The 18634-nt window shown below is 58.2% G+C and overlaps 1 protein-coding gene across 1 annotated transcript in view; it reads left to right on the top strand.

The window, feature by feature from the left end:
• Positions 1 to 18634, top strand: part of CROCC2 (ciliary rootlet coiled-coil, rootletin family member 2) — a 24037-nt gene extending 5403 nt beyond the window's left edge. The window contains exons 6-28 of the mRNA XM_049773818.1: positions 1531 to 1634; positions 1969 to 2163; positions 2291 to 2381; positions 2457 to 2537; positions 2633 to 2815; positions 2959 to 3158; positions 3425 to 3607; positions 4011 to 4155; positions 4420 to 4566; positions 4689 to 4889; positions 7929 to 8122; positions 9122 to 9240; positions 9485 to 9597; positions 9960 to 10103; positions 11511 to 11624; positions 12271 to 12414; positions 14343 to 14539; positions 14643 to 14799; positions 15648 to 15785; positions 16092 to 16428; positions 16515 to 16669; positions 17056 to 17176; positions 18198 to 18634. Of these exons, the coding sequence (XP_049629775.1) occupies positions 1531 to 1634; positions 1969 to 2163; positions 2291 to 2381; positions 2457 to 2537; positions 2633 to 2815; positions 2959 to 3158; positions 3425 to 3607; positions 4011 to 4155; positions 4420 to 4566; positions 4689 to 4889; positions 7929 to 8122; positions 9122 to 9240; positions 9485 to 9597; positions 9960 to 10103; positions 11511 to 11624; positions 12271 to 12414; positions 14343 to 14539; positions 14643 to 14799; positions 15648 to 15785; positions 16092 to 16428; positions 16515 to 16669; positions 17056 to 17176; positions 18198 to 18424 (3690 nt within the window). The 3' untranslated portion in view covers positions 18425 to 18634. The remainder of the gene's footprint in view (positions 1 to 1530; positions 1635 to 1968; positions 2164 to 2290; positions 2382 to 2456; positions 2538 to 2632; positions 2816 to 2958; positions 3159 to 3424; positions 3608 to 4010; positions 4156 to 4419; positions 4567 to 4688; positions 4890 to 7928; positions 8123 to 9121; positions 9241 to 9484; positions 9598 to 9959; positions 10104 to 11510; positions 11625 to 12270; positions 12415 to 14342; positions 14540 to 14642; positions 14800 to 15647; positions 15786 to 16091; positions 16429 to 16514; positions 16670 to 17055; positions 17177 to 18197) is intronic.

Here is an 18634-nt window from a genome sequence, read left to right as displayed (position 1 = left end):
CATCCCATATGGTTGAGGATGGTCTCCCCTGCAAACCCCAGATCTATCTCCCCTGCCAGGACAGGGTCAGAGCTGTGTCTGCATCTCCTGCCTTCGGGGCTCCGGTGTTTCCTCAGGACACACATTACCCTTCCACTGCAGCCTCAAGCCCTGTTCTAGGGGGCTTTTCCCCTGGGCCCAGGGTATTTCATTCCCCCTCCTCTGTCCAGCCTTCCATCCATCTGTATGTCTATCCTTCCATCCCTCTGTTCATTTTCCATCTGTCCATTCCTTCCTTCATCTTTCGATCCATCCCTCCACTCATCTTCCATCGAGCCCTGATCCATCCCTGTCTGTCCTATCCCCTGCTGTACATAGTGAGCCTTTGCATATCCAGGCCATGGTGAGTCCTGTCTGAGCCCAGGGTTGCTGTTCTCCTGAGCCCTGGAGTGCTCTGTACCCAGCAGTACCCCTGAGACAGACTATGGGTTTTCTGGGAGCACCATGGAGCCCTGAGAGTGAGCCTGAGCCCATATCCTCAGGGGAGTCTTTCATGCACTGCTTTTGGCCGCCCCCACACACACTCAGCTCACAGACACTGAGCCCATCCTGGAAGCAGCAGATACAGTGGGGGAAATGGTGAAGGGTGCACCTCAAGGCTCACGGGGTGGAGGTGAGCATTGGGGCTCCCCCACAGCATAAGCTGTCACAGGCTCCACCCCAACAGCATCATTTCAGGGTCTGGGATTGCTGAGTGAGTCGGGGCACATTCATTCTGGCCGTTAAGTTCCCTCCAGCTCCTACACTCTGGGCAACAGTGTTCATGCCAGGGTTACGGTCTGTGTGATTGTGCTGGTGTGTACTGGGCACCTGTGACTCTGTTGTGTGTATGTGCCGTGTCTTATATGTGCATGTTCATGTGCATCTCTGTGTTCACATGTTTATATGTTCATATGTCTGCAGGTCAGGTCTGCATGTGTGTATTCATGTCCATGTGTTAGTGTGTCTCTGTTCATGTGTCTATGCATTCATGTGCTTGTAAGTTTGTATATGTTCATATGTCCGTTGTGTGTGTTTGTATTTCTCTGTGCATGTGTCCATGTGTATATTAGTGTCCATGTTGGTGTGTCTTTACGTTTATATGCCTGTTCATGTGCTTGTGTGTTTGTGTCTGTTTTCATGTGACAGTGTTTGTCCATGTGCCTCTGTACATGCTTGTGTGTCTGTGTTCGTGTATATTTGTGTTTGTATATTCATGTGTCTATATGTGCACATGTTAGTGTTGTGTTTGGCTCTGTCTCATGCTCCCCAAGACATACTTAGGGTCCCTGCCAGTAGTGTCAGGGCAGTGCTGCCTGACCCCTTGGCCCAGTCTGGGTCCTTCACCATGGCTGAGAGCCTGGCCTGGGCCCTGGCGACCATATGCTTGACCCTGCCGAGGATGGGCGCCCATCTCTCCTCACCTGCTGTCAAGGGCCCCACCATAGGTGGCCCTGATCTCGTGTCCAGCCTTGGGGTCCAGGCCTCAACCCCTGTCCGTGTCCCCTCCAGTTCCTGCACCCTCGTCCCGGGGAGCCCCAGGCCTTCTTGCGGCTGTGGCGGCAAGTGGCTGCACTCAGGGCACACCTGGCAGAGCTGCGGGAGGCCACTGACAGGTGAGGCTGCCCTGGGGTCGAGTGGGATCCAGCTGGATCCAGGGATCCACCTGGATCCAGGTGGGTACCAGCATCGTGGGGCGGGTTCCCAGTTATGGGCACTTTTTGCTTGTTTCAGGAAGGGAGGAGAGTTCAGGGGGTTCTGAAAGATTTTCTTCCTGAAAGGGGGATGTCAGCCATTAGGGTTGGAAACCTCTGATCCTGAGATGAAATAGGGGCTCCCCCCATCCTTGCCAGCACTATCCTTGGTCCTGTCCTGGAATTGCTGAGACATGTCAGTGCAGGGACGTGGACAGGAGATCCCTGGGGGTTTAACCAGGTGCTGCCAATGCAGGGGCCTTGCCGACATGCGGGTGGATGCAGCCCGAACGGCCGGGCGTCTGCGCACAGCCTGTGTGCACCTGGACTCTACCCTGAGGCAGGAGGCACGAGGTTCCCCAGGCCCGGATGGCCACATGCGGCACAAAATACGAGAACTTCTGCAGCTGCAGGGATGTTGGGATGCCGAGAAGGTGGCACTGCAGGCCAGGTGGGCACGGGGAGGGAGGGCAAGTGAGCATGGGGAAGGCAGGCCAGGTGGGCACGGGGTGCCTGGGAGGGGATGGCGGCTTCCTGGAGCCCTCTGGTGTCCTCTGGCCCTGACCACTCCTGTCCAGACTCTCTGAGCAGGCCCTGCTAATGGAGAAGCTCAGAGAGGAGGCGGCGAAGCAGGAGGAAACCATCTGTGCCCTCCGGGCTGAAGCTCAGGTATGTGTGTGGGTGGGGAGTGAGGGACGGGCATCCTAGTGAGGTGTCCCCCAACTGAGGTCCTGCCTGGCCCAGGAGGCAGACCGTCACAGAGGCCACCAGGACTGCATGGAGGAGGTGGCAGCCCTGCAGCGGGTACTGAGCAGCATCACACAGGTGTGGTCACTGGTCCCTGGGAAAGTGCCCTGCTAGGCGGAGGTGGGGGTGCAGCGGTGAGCACAGCACCCCTCTTGTCTGCCCTCTGCACCAAGGTGGCCCAGGCTGATATGCAGGGCCTGGAAGGCCAGGAGGAGCAGGGCCACCCAAGGACCCCTCAGCGCACGGTGTCCCCCCAGCTGGCTTTGTCCCCTACCCGGGGCCACTCTCCATCGGTTCCAGACCCCACACTGCAGGCGGTACAGGCAGCATTGGCCAGGAGGCAACAGCGGGAACAGGTGGGGCAGTGGGGGATGAGACAATTGTTGGGGGAAGGACAATTGGGAAGAACAGTTGGAATGGGAGAGTCAGAGGGTAGGTTCGTGGGGGCTGGGGTGTTCCCTGCTGGCCTGTATCAGGGGCTCTGTGGATCTGCCCTCAGAATCTGCGGCTGCAGCTGGAGGCCTCCCAGGAGGAGGCAAACCATCTCCGGAAGCAGCTGTCTGAGAGCCAGCGCGAGGAACGGGCAGCATGGCAGCGCCTGCAGGAAGGGACACGGGAGCAGGAGACCCTCAGGGAAGCTGCTGAGGCACAGAGGCGACAGGCACAGAGCTGCAGAGTGTCCAGCAAGCTGCTGGGAAGGTGGGACACAGGGGACAGAGCCCTGGCATGACCAGCACTGACTGGACAGGTTCCCTGACCCTGACCACATGCAGTCCCCAGCACAGACCAGCACTGACCACAGAGGGTCCTCCTTTCCTCACGAGGGCCCTTTGCACTGATCCTGCCTAGTGCTTGCCACACCCCAGCCCTCTCCACAAACCCCCTGGCTCCCAGCAGGTCCCTGGTTAGCTCTGGTTAGCCCCCAGGTCCCTTGAAGTGCCCCACCCTAATCTGCCTGCGGCCAGGGAGAAGGCAGCGCTGGAGGCTGAGGTGGGGAAACTGAGGGCCCAGGCTGCAGACTGGGAGCTGGAGCAGCAGAGACTGGAGGCCATGAACCAGGAGCTGCAGAGGTACGTCCGGCTGGGAGCTGAGCAGCAGGAGGCGCAGGCCCAGCAGATGGAGCAGGACAGGAGACAGCTGAGAAGCAGGTGAGCGGGTCTGGTGGGCAGGGCTAGAGCAGGTGGGCAGAGTGGGCAGGGCAGGTAAAGGATGGATGTGGGATGTGGTTGGAGGCACAAGGAGTGCAGGTGGGCCCCAGAGACAGGTAGAAATTTGGCCTCCACTCCTGAACCTGTGAGAGGTGATTTGGGCTCTTGTTTTCAGTGCCCTCTGGGACCTGCTTTACTGTTCCTCTGAGAGTGGGGGCCCCAAATTCCCCCAGAACCCACTGTGGCCCCAGCAGAGGGGCCGCAGCATGTGAACTGGGGTCTCCACTGACCAGGACCACAGTCTGATTCTGAGGCTTCCCCAAGAGACCTCTGTGGGGAGTTGCTGCTGTTGGCCTGTCTGTGGGCCCCCCTGAGGCTCTCACCCTTCTGCCCTCTGACTCAGTCAGGGCCGCCTGGAGCAGCTGGAGGAGACTGTGTCAAGACTCAAGGAAGAGCTGGGGTCAGCCCGGGAGGCACTGAGCACTGTGCAGCTGCAACGAGACCTGGCCGAGAGTGAGCGCGCAGGCCTGCAGGGCGCCCTGGCCCGGGTACACACGGCCTTTCCAGCCTCTCCCACTTCCACCCCCATACCCCCCACCACCCTGGAGCATCCCCCCCAGCCATGGGCACTGCCTCGATGACCACTGAGCATGCCTGGCCAAGCTCTGACCTCTTCAACTTTCCTGTCACCCCTTCGTGGGCTGTACCATCGATCCCCGCATTCCCTCCAGGCTTGTGTCCATGCCCCAAATCCCCCGTGCCATGCTCAGGCGCCACTGCTCAAGGGACCCCTGTCCCCATTTCCACTGTAGGCTGAGTCCAGCAAAGCAGACCTGGAGCAGCTGGTGTCCCATTTGAAGTCAGAGGGGGTGGGTCAGAGGGACGCCCTGGCCAAGGTGGCTTCGCTGACAGAGGAACTGGCCCAGGACAAGGGCACCCTGAGCTGCCTGGTCCAGCAGGTGAGGCCAGGTCCTGCCACTGCTCCTGCCTCACTATCTCCCACAGGGGACTGGGGAGAGAGAGGTGACCCTGTGGGGCCTGGGGGGTACAAGCATGACCTCAGCACCCATCCCCATGTCAGCTGGAGCAGGAGCGGGCCCAGCTGCAGGAGCAGCGGATAGTGCTGGAGCGGGAGCGGGCAGAGGCCCGAGAGCAGCTGCTTAGGACAGAGCAGCGGCTAGAGCTGGCAGGAGCCGAGAGCAGGGGCCTGGAGGAGCAGCTGGAGGCCCAGGCAGCCAGGTTCAGGCGCCAGAAGGATGAGCTGAAAGAGCAACTGGGTCAGGTGAGAGCTGAGGCCCATGTATGCTGTGTGCACAGGGGAAGGCTGGTTACAGGGTACAAGGCAGAGATGGGCCACAGGAACAACATAGAGAGACAGAACTCGAGACCATCATGGAGAGGTGGGCCATGTGTGAACTGATCATTTGTCCTGCATGGGTGTACATATGGGGTGACCTTGCTGCTTCCCAGGAGCCTGAGTAATAGGGTTGACGAGTTGCACTTTCTGCTGGCCACTGAGGCCATGGGGGACAAAGACTGTGGGAGGAAGATGATCCTTCAGGCCTGTCCAGTACCCAGGGCCAGGTCTGTGTCCTCAGCCCCCCAGTCTAGGCTACTCGACAGGTCGCACCCAGCCCCAAAAAGCACCTTCCCCTCTCCTAGGCACCTGCCCAGACAGGCCCCATGAGGGCAGCTCTGCCTGGAACTTCCTGTGCCAGAGTCGGGCTAGGACTCACCCATGTGACACACCCAGGACAATAAGAGGTCAGATTCCAGGTCACTCATGCTCAGGCTCTGTGTCACTTATGATCAGACCCTGGGTCACCCACAGGCTCCAGATCACCCACAGTCAGGCTCTGGGTCACCCATGGTCAGGCTCCAGTCACCCAGTCAGGCTCTCGGTCACTCACGGTCAGGCTATAGGTCACCCATGGTCAAGCTCTATGTCCCCACAGTAGGACTCCATGTCCCTCATGGGCATGGCCCACCCCTGGAGCTCCCCATGTCCTGGGCCAGAAAGGACAGGCTCTGACCAGCCCTGCCCTATTCTGGCTCCCACCTCTCCCTGGAGTGCCAACCTCTGTTGGGTCAAGCTGTGCTGTGGGGAGCTTGACCTTGTGGTTTGCTCCTACACTGGTATCCTATCAGGGAGCACCCGTCAAGGGCACCATCCACCCAGGCTTTGACTGGATTTGGGGAATAGGTTCTGCAAACGGCACTTTGTTCACAGGCTTGTGTCTGGGCTGTCCTCTGTCACCAATGTGGTACCTGAGTGGGACAGACCATTTCACCTTTTGGATGGCCCCTGTATTGTCAGTAAGATTGAGGTCTTGTCTGAAAAGGTTCTACGTGGTGTAGGATGGGAAGGAACATTCTGTCTGTCTCTATGGCTGGGAGGAACATCCTCACTCCTGGTGCAGGATGGGAAGGAAGTCCTGTATATCTGTGAAGAGTGGAAAGGGACACCCTGTTGTACTTCTGCTTCTCCCTCTGATCTCTCTCCAGTCCAAGCAGGGTCTGTGTGTCCCAGGGGACCCCAGTGGAATCTGACCTCTTATTGTCCCAGGGTCTGTGTGTCTTCCGGGATAGGCCCCCAAAACTGACAGAAGCCCTGAGGACAGAACTGTTTACACTGGCCCTCCAGGGACTGACTCTCTGACTCAGGCTCCTATTACTATAGCCTTCCAGGACTGATCTCCAGCGACTGATTGCCCCAGTGACTGACACCCAGTATCCAAGTGACAGATACTCCAATGACTTTAGGTGACTTTTTTTTTTTTCACTTTGGGCCACACCCAGTGATGCTCAGGAGTTTCTGCTGGCTATGCATAAGAAATCGCTCCTGTCTTGGGGGACCATATGGGATGCTGTGGGATCGAACCAAGGTCCATCTTGGGTCAGCCATATGCAAGGCAAATGTCCTACCGCTGGCCACTGTTACCCCCATCCCCCATTCTTCCTGTGTAATCTTACCTGATGGTAAGACCTGCCCATTTCTGGGAGAGGTCTTTGGAAGGTAAGAAAAGGTTTGCCTCAGTGGCAGGAAGGGGGATTTGGAGGATTGATTAGGGAGATTCTGGGAGAGGAGGAGATGGAGAGCTGACAGGATGGAGGGAGAAGAAACTTGTTGAATGCAGGGCTAAATATGGATTCAGCATAAAAGGTTATGATAGAAGCCACTCCTGTTGGCTAGGGCCTTGAATAAAGCTGATGTCTCCTGAAACCTGATTGCTGTGAGTCTTTTCCTCGAGGCTACCCTGAACCCTCAGACCCACTGGCTGCAGAGAGTTGCAGGCATGTGGTCCGAGCTGGAGGAGCAAGGCCTCACTATCCATCCAGCCCCATCCAGGACTGTTATTCAACAGGCCACCGCTCCGGCCCTTTAGGTGACTCTTATTCCATGTGACTGATGTTCTTGACAACTGATACTCCAGGTGATTGGTACTCCGGGTGATAGATATTCCAATGAGTTAAGGTGACTGATGTTTCAGGTGTCTGATACTCCAGGTGACAAGTATTCCAGAGGCTAATGTTCTTGGTGACTGATAGTCCAGGTGTCTGATACTCTGAAAGATTCGTACTCTAGATAACTAATGCTCAAGATGACTTGTGCTCTGGGTGACTGGCTCAGTCCTCCAGGTTTCTGAGACTCCAAAAGTTGGTGGGGACAAATCCTGCACCCTTTCTCAGCCCCATGTCCCAGCATTGCTGATGATCCTCTTTGACTGCATTGATGACTCATGGGACTCAGGGTTCCTCCAGGTAGAAGTGAGCACACAGATGCCCCTCTGGGTGGTCAGTTCATTGCTTCCTCCTTGGCCAGACCACACTGTCCTCTCCTAAGGCTCTGGCGAGTCTGGGGAATGAGAGTGCTCCCTCCTATGGCACATCCACACAAGGCTGGAGTTGGCCTCCCGGGCCCATTTGGGCCTCTGAGGATTGTGCCGGCCTGGGCTGAATCAGGAGATGGGTGCGGGACTTGCCCTGTATTTCTCTTCACTCACTCCTTGGAGCTGGACATGCATGGTCAGACCCAGAGGTCAGGTGTGCCAGATCCCAGAGCTGCTGCTCTCTAACCTCACTGTTCTCTGGCTCATGGCTGCTCTGTGGGCCACGTCTCAGCAGCAGTCGGTCTCTCATCCAGCACAGCCAGCTGCTCTTTGTGCAGGGCATGTTCCTGTGTCAGGCTGAGTCAGGCTGCTTCCTCGTGGCAGGTGAAGTGGCCAATCCTCACTGTAAGATGCCGAGGTGGGGGTGATCCTCCCACACTCCCTTTCTACCACCTCCAAGCCCTCTGCAACCCCCTCCCCATCCCTCCTAGGTCACAGGTGAGAAGCAGGCACTGGAGGAACAGCTGGCTCAGAGCCTTCAGGAACAGGGCACCCAGGTGAGCATGCTCCAGAGAGTGCTGCAAGAGAAGGAGGCTCTGTCTGCTGAGCGGGCACAGCTGCTGGCCAAGCAGGAGGCCCTGGAGCGGCAGGGCCAACTCACGATGGAGGAGGCGGCAGAGCTCAGGTACCGAGTCCCATATGAGTGTCCACGGACTTCAGTGTAGGGAAGTGGGGAAAGGTTATAAACTCAGTACCTGGGGACGTGTCTTCCACCCAGCATTGGAGTGACCCAGCTCTGTAGTGTCCCAGTGGCACTGAGCAGGCAGGACGAGGAGGAGTAGCTGCCCATAGATAGTTGTAGGCTTCAGGTCCGGCTGCATTCAGATGCTCTTCTGGTGCCCCCTGGCCCTGCCTCTCCCTCCTTAGTGCTGCCAGCTCTAACAATTCTTCCTACAGTGGGCAGATGTGCCCAGAGTCATTGCCCTATGCCACTCTCCTCCAGCAAACACTCCAGGTCAGCCATCCTGAATGGCTGTCACTCCTGGGCCTTTCTGAAGTAGCTGGGAGCCTGGTTCACATAGTCCCCCAGAACCAAGGACAGCTGTGGAGTAAAGAGGAAACAGTTGCTCCCTCCTCCCAGCAGCACTGTCTGTGGAGGCAGTTTTCTGCACCGAGCCCTTCCAGAACCTTCTAGGGAATCTTCCTCCCAGAGCCCATGCCTGGGCCTCCAGCACCCAGAACCACATAAGGCAGCTGGTCAGAGCCTTACGTTCTCCAGCTCAGCCTGAGCTTGGCTGGGGCTCCATGGCATGTCACGCATACACACACTGTGCTCACCCTGGTGGCTGGTGTGGCTACTAGTTTCTTCTGGCCTTTCCTGTGTCGGCCCAGCAGTGCTGCCCAGCCAGGTCGCAGCCCTCATGCCCACAGCCCACACAGCTTCCTTGCTATCCTCTGGGGCCATGTCAGATGTGGTGCCCTGGGGTCCTCCTTCCTGCAGAGGGGGCCAAGGCAATGTGGGACTCTGTCTCTGGAATTGGCACACAGCACATTGGTGCCCACCTCTGCCCATCTCTGCTTTCCCACCACCTCAGCTATGCATCGAGCCCTGCAAATTTCTGGGGCCTGGGGTTCGTGGAGGTCAAGGAGAAGGGGCTGGAGTTCTGCTTTTCCCATCCCGCAGGTCTGAGAGAGACTCCCTGGAGACCAGCCTCTGGGAGGCCCAGCAGCAGGTGACTGAGTGGCAGGAGCAGCTGGCAGGAGTGGCCCAGAGTGCACGGCAGACAGGACAGGAGCTGCAAGGTGAGCCTGCACCCAGGGCCCTTCCCCATGGGCCCCTCTTCACAGGGACCCTTCTCTCCACAGAACCCCAGAAGAATTCAGGCCCTGCATGAATCAAGTTGTTCCCTCTCAGACCCTTCCCCTGTACACCCCAATGGGTACAACATTGTCTACTGCAGCTTTCAGGGTGTGGGGATGCAGGGTCTTGCCTTGCCCCTGTCCCTGACCCATCCTCTGTCCCTGACTAATCCTCTGTCCCTTGCAGCAAAAGTGGCAGCACTGCAGCAGGACCTGGAGCAGCAGCAGCAGGAGGCCCGGAGGGAGCGGGAGGAAGGCCTGGCCCACCAGAAGGACTTGGCCCGACTGCAGATGGAGAAGGTGGGTCCAGACACCTTTAGGTTGACCAGGACCCCAGGATGTCCATGGGAGCCTGAGGGACCTCATGGTGGAGCTAAGGACAGGGCCAGCTGCAGCCATGTGTTGGTCAGCTCATTATGGGAGAGGCACATGCATGAAGAGAGGAACTGAGGGCAGAGGACAGTCGTGGTTACTCAGGGTACACAGCAGGCTAGTGTCCCCAGCTTTTCTGGCCCTGGAACGATCCCACCCTAGTGTCCCCAGCTGTACCGACATCAGGATTGTCCCTCCCGGGTGTCCCCAGATGCTCTGGCCATGGGACTATCCCCCTGGGTCTCACTGAGTCATCACTCCTGGCGTTCACTGTACTCATCTGTGCCCAGGAGAGCCTGAGTCTGTCTCTGACAGAAGAGAAGGAGCTGGCTGCAAGAAGTGCAGCCCAGAGTGAAACTCTGAAGGAGGAAATTCAGAGTCTACGACAGGAGAATGATGAGAGGATCCTTCAGATGGAAAACCAGATGCAACAGGTGCCTGGGCTGGGGATGTCCAGAGGAGGTGTTACTGACTGCTACTGACCTTTCTGACCCTGTAGGATATCTGTGAGCTCTGCCATTCTGGAACACTGTTATTATACCCTCTGTCTTCCTCGGTTGTCCTAACAGCCTATGGTCCTACAATCACCCACCACCATCCATCCAAACTCCATTTATCCATCCATCCATCCACCATTCATCCAATATTTATCATTATCTATAATCCATTCATCCACTGTCTATTCATCCATCTACACATCTAGCTAGTCCACCATCCATTCATTCCCCACTCATCCATCCCCCACCCATCATCCATCCATTCATCTATCATCTACTATTCATCATCTACCCATCATCCATCAATCATCCATCATTTATCCATCATCTATCTAACCATACATCATCCATCATCCACCATCCACCATCCATCATCCATCCATCATCCATAACCCATCCATTATCTACATCATCCATCATCCATCTATCATCCATCTGCTCATCCATCATCCATCCACCCATCCATCATCCATCATCTATCCATATCTACCATCCATCCACCCATCCATCATCCATCACCCATCCATTATCCACTCATCCATGTCTGCTGGGCATCCAGCCAGACACACCCCAACAGGGTGGCTTCACCTATGTGCACATGACCCTCTTGCAGTGAGACACAGCCTCCGGGCTTGTCCTGGATGAGCTGACATGAGCAGTGGAGCAGGAGGAGCCTGGCTTGTGCTGCCACCCACATGCTGGCCCCTGGGCTATGGGTATAAATGGCTCTTCCTGGGGAGCCTCAGCAGCAGGAACCAGCCAGGCCACTGAGACACAGACAAGCTGACCAGACACCCCTTTGCTAGAGGCTTTTGCTAGGGGCAAGTGATGGCATCACTGGCCACAGGGCTTGGCCTCAATGCAACTCACCCAGGACAGGGCTGTGTTGAGCTGCAGACTGCAAACCTCCCTGACCTGGGACTGCAGAGGTCTCGGGATCAGGGCAGGGAGTGGACAAGTATGAGCTCAGCACCCCCTGTCATGGGACCCCCCAGGTGGACATGGCACTGCTCCTCCATGCTGTCAGATACGTTTGTCACACAATAGCCTGCCACCAGGGCCGAGTACCTGAAATGTGACCCCGAGTCTGTCCTAGGGGCCCAAAGCAGGGAGTAGGTGCTTCTGTGATGGCACAAGCAGCCATGCTCTGCCACGGGATGAAGACTACTGGACTCAGGATGCTGTAGCTGGCTACAATCTGTGGGGGCAGCAGACAAACAGACAGGGAGCCCTAGGGGCTCTGGAAGAAACTGTCGACCAGTCAGGAGCAGGCCAGGGTAGTGGTCATGGGGAAGGTGTGCTGCCCTCTCTGCCAGCCCATCTGTCTGTCTTTCTGTGTATCAGGCACTGTCGCTAAAGGATGCAAAGATGAAGCTGCTGAGGGAGGAGGTGGCCAGGGCTGTACAGGAGCTGGACCAGGTGCGGCGGGAGGCCCAGAGCCAGCAGGCTCGAGCTGAGGTGAACCTCCTCCTCCAGGGAGCCCTTCTGCCTGCCTGTTTCAGTCTCCCTCAGGAACCCCTCCTGCCTGCCTCAGTCTCCCTAGAGAAGGGCAGGGAGGACCTGTGAGCCACTCTGGGGGAGCAGCTCAGAGCTGCCCAGTCACCTGCATGGCCCTCTCTGTCCCCACCTGCTGCTATTCAGGCCATGTGGGGAGCAGACCTGCCTGGGCCCATTCCTCAGCCTGCACCCTGAGACCTCATGGTGTTCTGGGCCCACACCTTTTGGGGTCCTGGGCAGGACAGTGAGAAGGTCTAGATCTGTCCCTGGGTCTATCCCTGTGTCCATCCATGTTCCTGCCCATGAGCCCTTGGCCGTTACAACTCAACGGCACAGTCAAGGCCAGCCCGAGACGACCCTGAATGTCAGGTTCCAGGGAAATGCCCCTGAAACAGGCTCAGGGACAGCCCCAACCTCCCTACACCCACCCTAGGCCTGAGGGAGAGGTCCCAAAGAAGCCCCTTCCTCTCCTGCTTCAGGGACACCCACGGAGCTGGTCCCTTGTCCCTGGACACCAGGGTCATGGCCTAGTCTGGGTCCCTCCTGCTGAGGAGGGTCTAGGCCCAGCCGCAGTTCCCCCCAAACCCTGACCCAGTGGCACCCCCAGGACTCGCTGGGCATCACGGCCATGGAGCTGAGGGCCCTGCAGGCCCAGTTCGAGGAGGCCATCACAGCCCACCAGGCAGAGACAGAGACTCTGAGGACCAAACTTCGGGAGATGGCGGCAGAGAGAAGCAGCTCTGGGAGAGAGGTGAGGGGGCAAGAGATGAGGGGGAGGTAAGGGGGAGGTGGGAGGAGAGTCTAACTGGTTGGTCCCTGTGTGAGAGGCCTCAATGAGGGCTCCACTGTGGATGGTCCCTGGAGATTATCTGTGATGTGAGTTCTGACGGCTGAGCTGGGGGTCTGACTAGTTATCAGGTAAACTCTGAGGAACAGATGATGCCTCAAGACTCAGTGGGGGCCCCAACACCCCATTCTACCTCCCTTCCCCCCAACTCCATCCTCCCACCCCCACATCCCCACCCCCAGGACAGTTTGCAGCTGACTGACCCCGGGCTGTTTACTTTGGCCCAAAGAGAAAGTTTCCTTTCAGCAGATTTCAAAGTCAGGCCCAGCGTGGCCACACGGGGCGCAGGGGGCCTTCAACTGGGGCGAAGGCAGGATACACATGGGTTCTGGGGGTGGACGGAGAATGTGGGTGAAGAGAAGCCAGGGACTGAGAGAGGCTGTGGGGGGTGTCCAGGGCAGCCTTCCAGGCGCCAGGCAGACTCCTGTTACCATGGAAACCAAAGCAGAGGGCCAGGCCTGGGCCCTGCAGAACACACCAGGTCACACACCACATGTGACACAGTCAGACACAGTCACACATCGCAGCCACACGCAACACACATGGCTACACACAACAATCACGTACCACATCGTCACATGCAAGTCACTTATAACAGTCACAGACAACATGCAGTCACAAACAGTTACACACTACAGACACACACCAGTCACAACAATCACACATAGCTGCATACTCTCACGCTTAACAGTTACACACAACACACAGCATCCAGTCTTACAAACACAAGTCATACCCACAACACATACCACAGTTACACACAACATACACAGTCACAATAAATCACACACATTCACAGTCACAAACATATTAGTCACACACAGCAACACAATGTACAAAGGTCACACTGCACTGCCACACACAATATAGAGCATACAGTCGTATCCAACATTGTCACACACAATACAAAGTCATGTTCACAACACATACCACAGTCACGTACAAGATACACATGCATACAAACACAATCACATGTCACACATGTCACACAGGCACACTCTCACACAGGGTACACAGACCCACACAGTCGTCACACCCGTAAACAGCTTTGCACAAACTCACAGAGACCCACACAAGTCATCACATGACAGAACCACACACAGAAAACATTCACAGCCATTTCATACACACACACACACACACACACACACACACACACACACACACACACAACACTCCTCAGAGGATTCTGAAGTGGCTGTGAGCACATTGGGTTGCTGTAAAAGTGGTCAGAGGGAACCCATTTCCCACTTTGGGGGGCGTTTCTGTGCTTGCACCCCCCTAAAAGTCCTCCCTGGAGGGTGGGTTGGCCCGCAGGGTCCCGACCTCTGGACGCGTTTCTGCTGAGCTCAGCGGAAAATGCTCGAGGCTCCTACATGTGGGGGCGGAAGGGAGCGAGGGGGGTTCAGCCAGCCCCAAACAGAACAACAGTCCTCACGCGAGCGAGCGAGCGGATGCGAACCTGGCCAGCTTCCCAGCTTCCGGGCGCCGCAGCCAAGAGGGTTGACGCTGCCCCGGCTGCAGTGCCCATAGGGCCCAGCCACCTCTCAGGGTCTCTGCAGGCGACCTGGAGCCACTCCACTCCGAGTGGGCCCCCAGGCTAGGGGATGGATCCTGGGTTGGGATGTTGGGGAGGGCTAGGTTGGGGTGCAGGAGGCTGGGTCCCAAGTTGGGGTTTGGGTCCCATGTCGGGGTATGGGAACTGGGTCCCGGGTTCATGAGTAGAGTGGGGAACTCAGATGCTAGGACCTTCTTCCTGAGTATTCACACCTCAGAGCCGGCCCTAGAGCTGCTCTGTCCTCCTGCTGGTGCTCCTGCTCCTCTTCCCGCAGGCTGAGCGGGTGCGTGCCCAGCTGACTGAGGCACGGGAGGCACTGGCCAGGCTGCAGGAGGAGCTTCGGGGTTGCTGCAGGGAAGCCCAAGAGGCCAGGAAGGCACGGAAAGAGGAAGCACAGGCTAGGGCCACACTAGAGCGTTCCAACACGGAGTTGCGGGCTGCCCTCTGTACCGCTGAGCATCACAGGGCCAGGTAGGAGACTGCGGGCACAGCAAGGGCATGGGCTGGGGAGACCTGGCCATCCTGTCTGCTGCTGGAGGCCCTCTGGGAGGGACCCCAGGGCCCGGTGTCTCAGCTCCAGGCGCTGCGAGGAGCTGGCCCAGAAGGTATTAGTCCTGAGGGAGGCACGGCAGGTGGCCGAGGAAGACATGACCCAGCTGCGGGTGAGCCTGCAGCAGGCAGAGCAGGAGCTGAGGGAGGCCCGCCGAGAGCTGCAGGGGCTTCATGCACAGGTGAGCCTGACCCCAGGAGACCCACAGGGATAACTGACCCCCTGAGGGTTGACCCCACAGGAGAGACAGACCCACGGGGGTGATCCACACAGGGGAGCCTGGCTCCACACACATGAGATCTGTGTCACTTGTTACACACACACACACACACACACACACACACACACACATGATGGGGACTTGTCACACACATTTTCCCCTGGCATGCACCAGCACTTTTCTGAGGGTGGCGCTGGCTCTGCAGGTAGGTCTGCATTATCCATGCAGCATCTTTTTGTTTTGTTTTGTTTTTGTTTTTGGGCCACACCCGGTGACGCTCAGGGGTTACTCCTGGCTACACGCTCAGAAGTTGCTCCTGGCTTGGGGGACCATATGGGACGCCAGTGGATCGAACCGCGGTCCATCCAAGGCTAGCGCAGGCAAGGCAGGCACCTTACCTCTAGCGCCACCGCCCGCCCCGCATGCAGCGTCTTAAGAGGATGCTCTGGAACCTTCTCTCAGAGGGACCGGGGATGCTGACCAGTGGAGATCTGTGGATGTCAGAGTCCCCACTGGCCACTCCCCTAGTCAGAACATGGAGATTTGGAGTTGCCATCACAATTCTAAGTCAGCCTGTTTGACTGCTGGGCCTCTCAATGTGTGGGAGAAGTGAGGAGGCTCCTAGAGGTTCCTGAGGTGTTCCTGAGGGATACCTGAAGGGCTCCTGAGAGGCTCCTGATGTACTTGGCCCTTGGGGCACACCTGCACAAATGCCCAGTGAGTGTGGTGCTGAGCCATAGTGAAGCCCAGTGAGCCTCGGTGAGCCCTGTTGAACTACAGTGAGTGGTTCTGTGAGTCCCTGCCTGCAGGTGGAGACGCTAGAGGCCAAGAGGCAGCAGCAGGCCCAGGAGTTGAGACAGTTGCAGGCACGGGGCGTTCAAGAAACCCGGGAGCTCCAGAAGCAAGCAGCCAAGGCCCAGGCTGACCGTGAGGGGACCTGCAAGGAGGTAGAAGACAGAGCTCCACGGATCAGGGCCTGGTCCACCTTCCTAGGGACAGCCTCTCCACATGCCCAGAGAAGGGGGTTGGGGGTCTCTGCAGATGCAGTGTTGGCTGCCTGACAATGGGGTGTCCCATCAAGGCCGCCCAGCACTCAGTGCTGGGGCCTTACTTGCCTGCTGGCCCTTGGCTCCCCCTTATCTAGGCTGAGAAGAAGGCACTGGTATCATGAGGACAGGTCTGGCTCCCACACTAGGGAGTCTGGCCCCAAGGGTGAGCACAGGCTTCACACCTCAACTTGGACACTCTCGCAGGTGCTGCGGCTTCAGAAAGCGCTAGCAGAAGCAGAGGCCATGGGGGAGGCACGGGAGACGCGGCTGTGGAGGCAGGTGCGGGAGAGCCAGAGTGCCACACGGGCACTACGGGCAGAGCTGCAGCGGGCCACGGGCCGGGCCAACACACTGCAGGCCCGCCTGGACCAGGCCAGTGGCCAAGCACGAGGCCTGGAGGAGGAGCTGGGCCAAGTCCAGGGTGCCCGAAGGGCAGCAGAGGATCAGCTCAACCGACTGTGGGGGACACTGCGCCGGAGCCTGGGGCTGCAGGGACGGAGCCCTTCGACCTCACCAGAACGGCCTGGCTCCCCCATCAAAGGTCAGTGTCTTTGGGAACTATCTCAAAGGGTAGAAACAGGCCCACGGTTCCTACCCCCAGCCTGTCCCTTCCTTGCTGGACTACAGGGATCCGTAGCTCCCAGGGTCTCTTCAGGCCTGGCTCACCTCTCCGGGGACCCTGGCCTGTGCTCCATGACCTGGGGACTGAGGTGGATGTGGCCGCAGCACGGGATGCCCTGAAGGACGTGATCCGGCAGCTTCGTGAGGCCCAGCACCAGCGGGTAGGGCACACCCTGCCTGGTACAGCTGGACCCCAGCACATGGCCTCTTTGGCCTCTCCTTCCATCCCCCTATCCCACTATTCTGCCATCTTCTGCCCATCCTTCTGTCTGTCCACCCAGAGTCCTGGGGGCCCCACCCCAGTATGCCAGCCTCCCCTACACACTGGCAGCAGAGCCCAAGGCCTAGGCAGTGTCCCCTCTTGCCCCAGGCTGCCACCCATGTACAAGTGACCCAGTCCGGGAAGGACAAGCTGACCCCAACATGGCTTTGCCCCCAGGCTCACCTGCCTTGTCTCTATCTAATACCAATACCCGAAGTCAGTCAGCACCCATTGGCCAGTTCACCCACACCCCTACCTGCCCTCCTCACCCCTCACCCCTCCCAGGATGACTGGCGCTTCCAGGCTGAGCGGCTGAGCCTGCATCTGAGCGAGGAGGAGAGCAAGTGGGCACAGGCGCAGAGCCGCACAGGGCAGCTGCAGAAGCTGCTGGCAGAGGCTGATGAAGGTGACCTTCAGGGGTGGCGGGGACTATATCAGCCCAGATGGAAAGCAGGTGTCCCGCAGTTCTAGGACCCTTTGAGGCTGTGCCCACCCCCCTTCCATGGAGGAGCCACAAAGCCCTGGCTCAGGGGTCTAGCCAAGGGAGAGGTGAGGCCTGTCCTGAGCCCCTAGTCCTGCAGGCTGGTGGTGGGTGCAGAACGAGCAGCATTGGGCTGCATGGCAGTGGTGGTGCTAGGGGCTCCCGGGCAGGTGGGCGAGGTCCGAGGGGCCTCTGTGACAAGGCAGGGCAAGAATGGGTCAGTGTCCAGTGGGACCACCCAGCCTCTGCCCTGCTGCAGCCCATGGCTTGCGGGGTCAGAACTTGAACTTGTGGGGCCGATATCCTGTCCTTGATGCCCTGGGCCCCTCAAGCCCTCCAGGGGCATCCACTCCCCAGGCTCCACCAGGCTCACAGGCAGGGGCTCTCCAGGATCCCAGGGAGAGCCTTGCCATACACACCCAACCTTTGGACCTGATCCTCAGCCCAATAGGGTGGCCCTACAAGGCCAGAGCTGACCCAGGGGGCCATAGGAGTGTGTGAGGAGCTGCAGAGATGGTGCTAAGGAAGGGCCAATTATATCCCCGACACTGTGGAGGGTTCCCCAGCCTGCAGGACAGCCTGAGCACCACAGGGTCTGACCCCCCCAAAAAAAAAAAAAAACAGTGTCTGTGGCTGCCCAGACCACTCCACATAAGCAGAAACAGTAACAGTGGTGCAACCAGAGTGGCTGAGCTTAGGAGGAAGCCCAATCAATGTCCAGCACATAAAAGGCTGTTATTTGCACAGACACCCCATCTCTACACAAATACCCTGTCTCTGCACCAGACACATGAGCTCACCTCCCACAGGACTCTGCACACCCCAAGCAGGGGTCAAAATATACCCTACACAGAACTGTGCCCCCCTCCTGAGCCCTGTCTGCCCGTGTGCCCAGCAACTCAGCCATCCCCTTGTATATTCCCAGGGGATTCCTTTCCCTCCCCAGAAAGAAGTGGATGTGATCCACCAGGCCCTCCACAAAAGTGGGCAGCGCAGCCAGCAGCTGGAGGAGCAGGTGGCCAGCCTGGAACACAGGTGCCAGGAGGTGGAGAGGGCACTGGCAGCCCAGCAGCAGATAGAGGTGCCCAGAGGCACAGGACATGTGGAGAGGTCCGAGGGCAGGTAGAAACACCCAGAGGCCTCCTGTCCACAGCCACCCAACGAGAACCTTAAAGATGGACCCATATGTACTGTCCCACCCAGAAGCAGCCCTAGGACCTGATCACAGAGGGCTTACTACCCAAGGACACAAGGACATGGGCCAGCCCACCCGAGTGCCACAGGGCCCAAGTCCCCAATCCTGGGGTTCCTGGTGGAAGGGCAGGCAGGAGTTCAGGGGACCAACCATACTGTTGCATCATCACAGCTACAGGAGTACTGGGC

Source organism: Suncus etruscus, chromosome 5, assembly GCF_024139225.1.
Source record: "Suncus etruscus isolate mSunEtr1 chromosome 5, mSunEtr1.pri.cur, whole genome shotgun sequence".
In the NCBI taxonomy this organism is placed as follows: Eukaryota; Metazoa; Chordata; class Mammalia; order Eulipotyphla; family Soricidae; genus Suncus; species Suncus etruscus.
The sequence above is the reverse complement of the archived record's forward strand: the minus strand, read 5'-3'. Positions and strand labels throughout refer to the sequence as shown.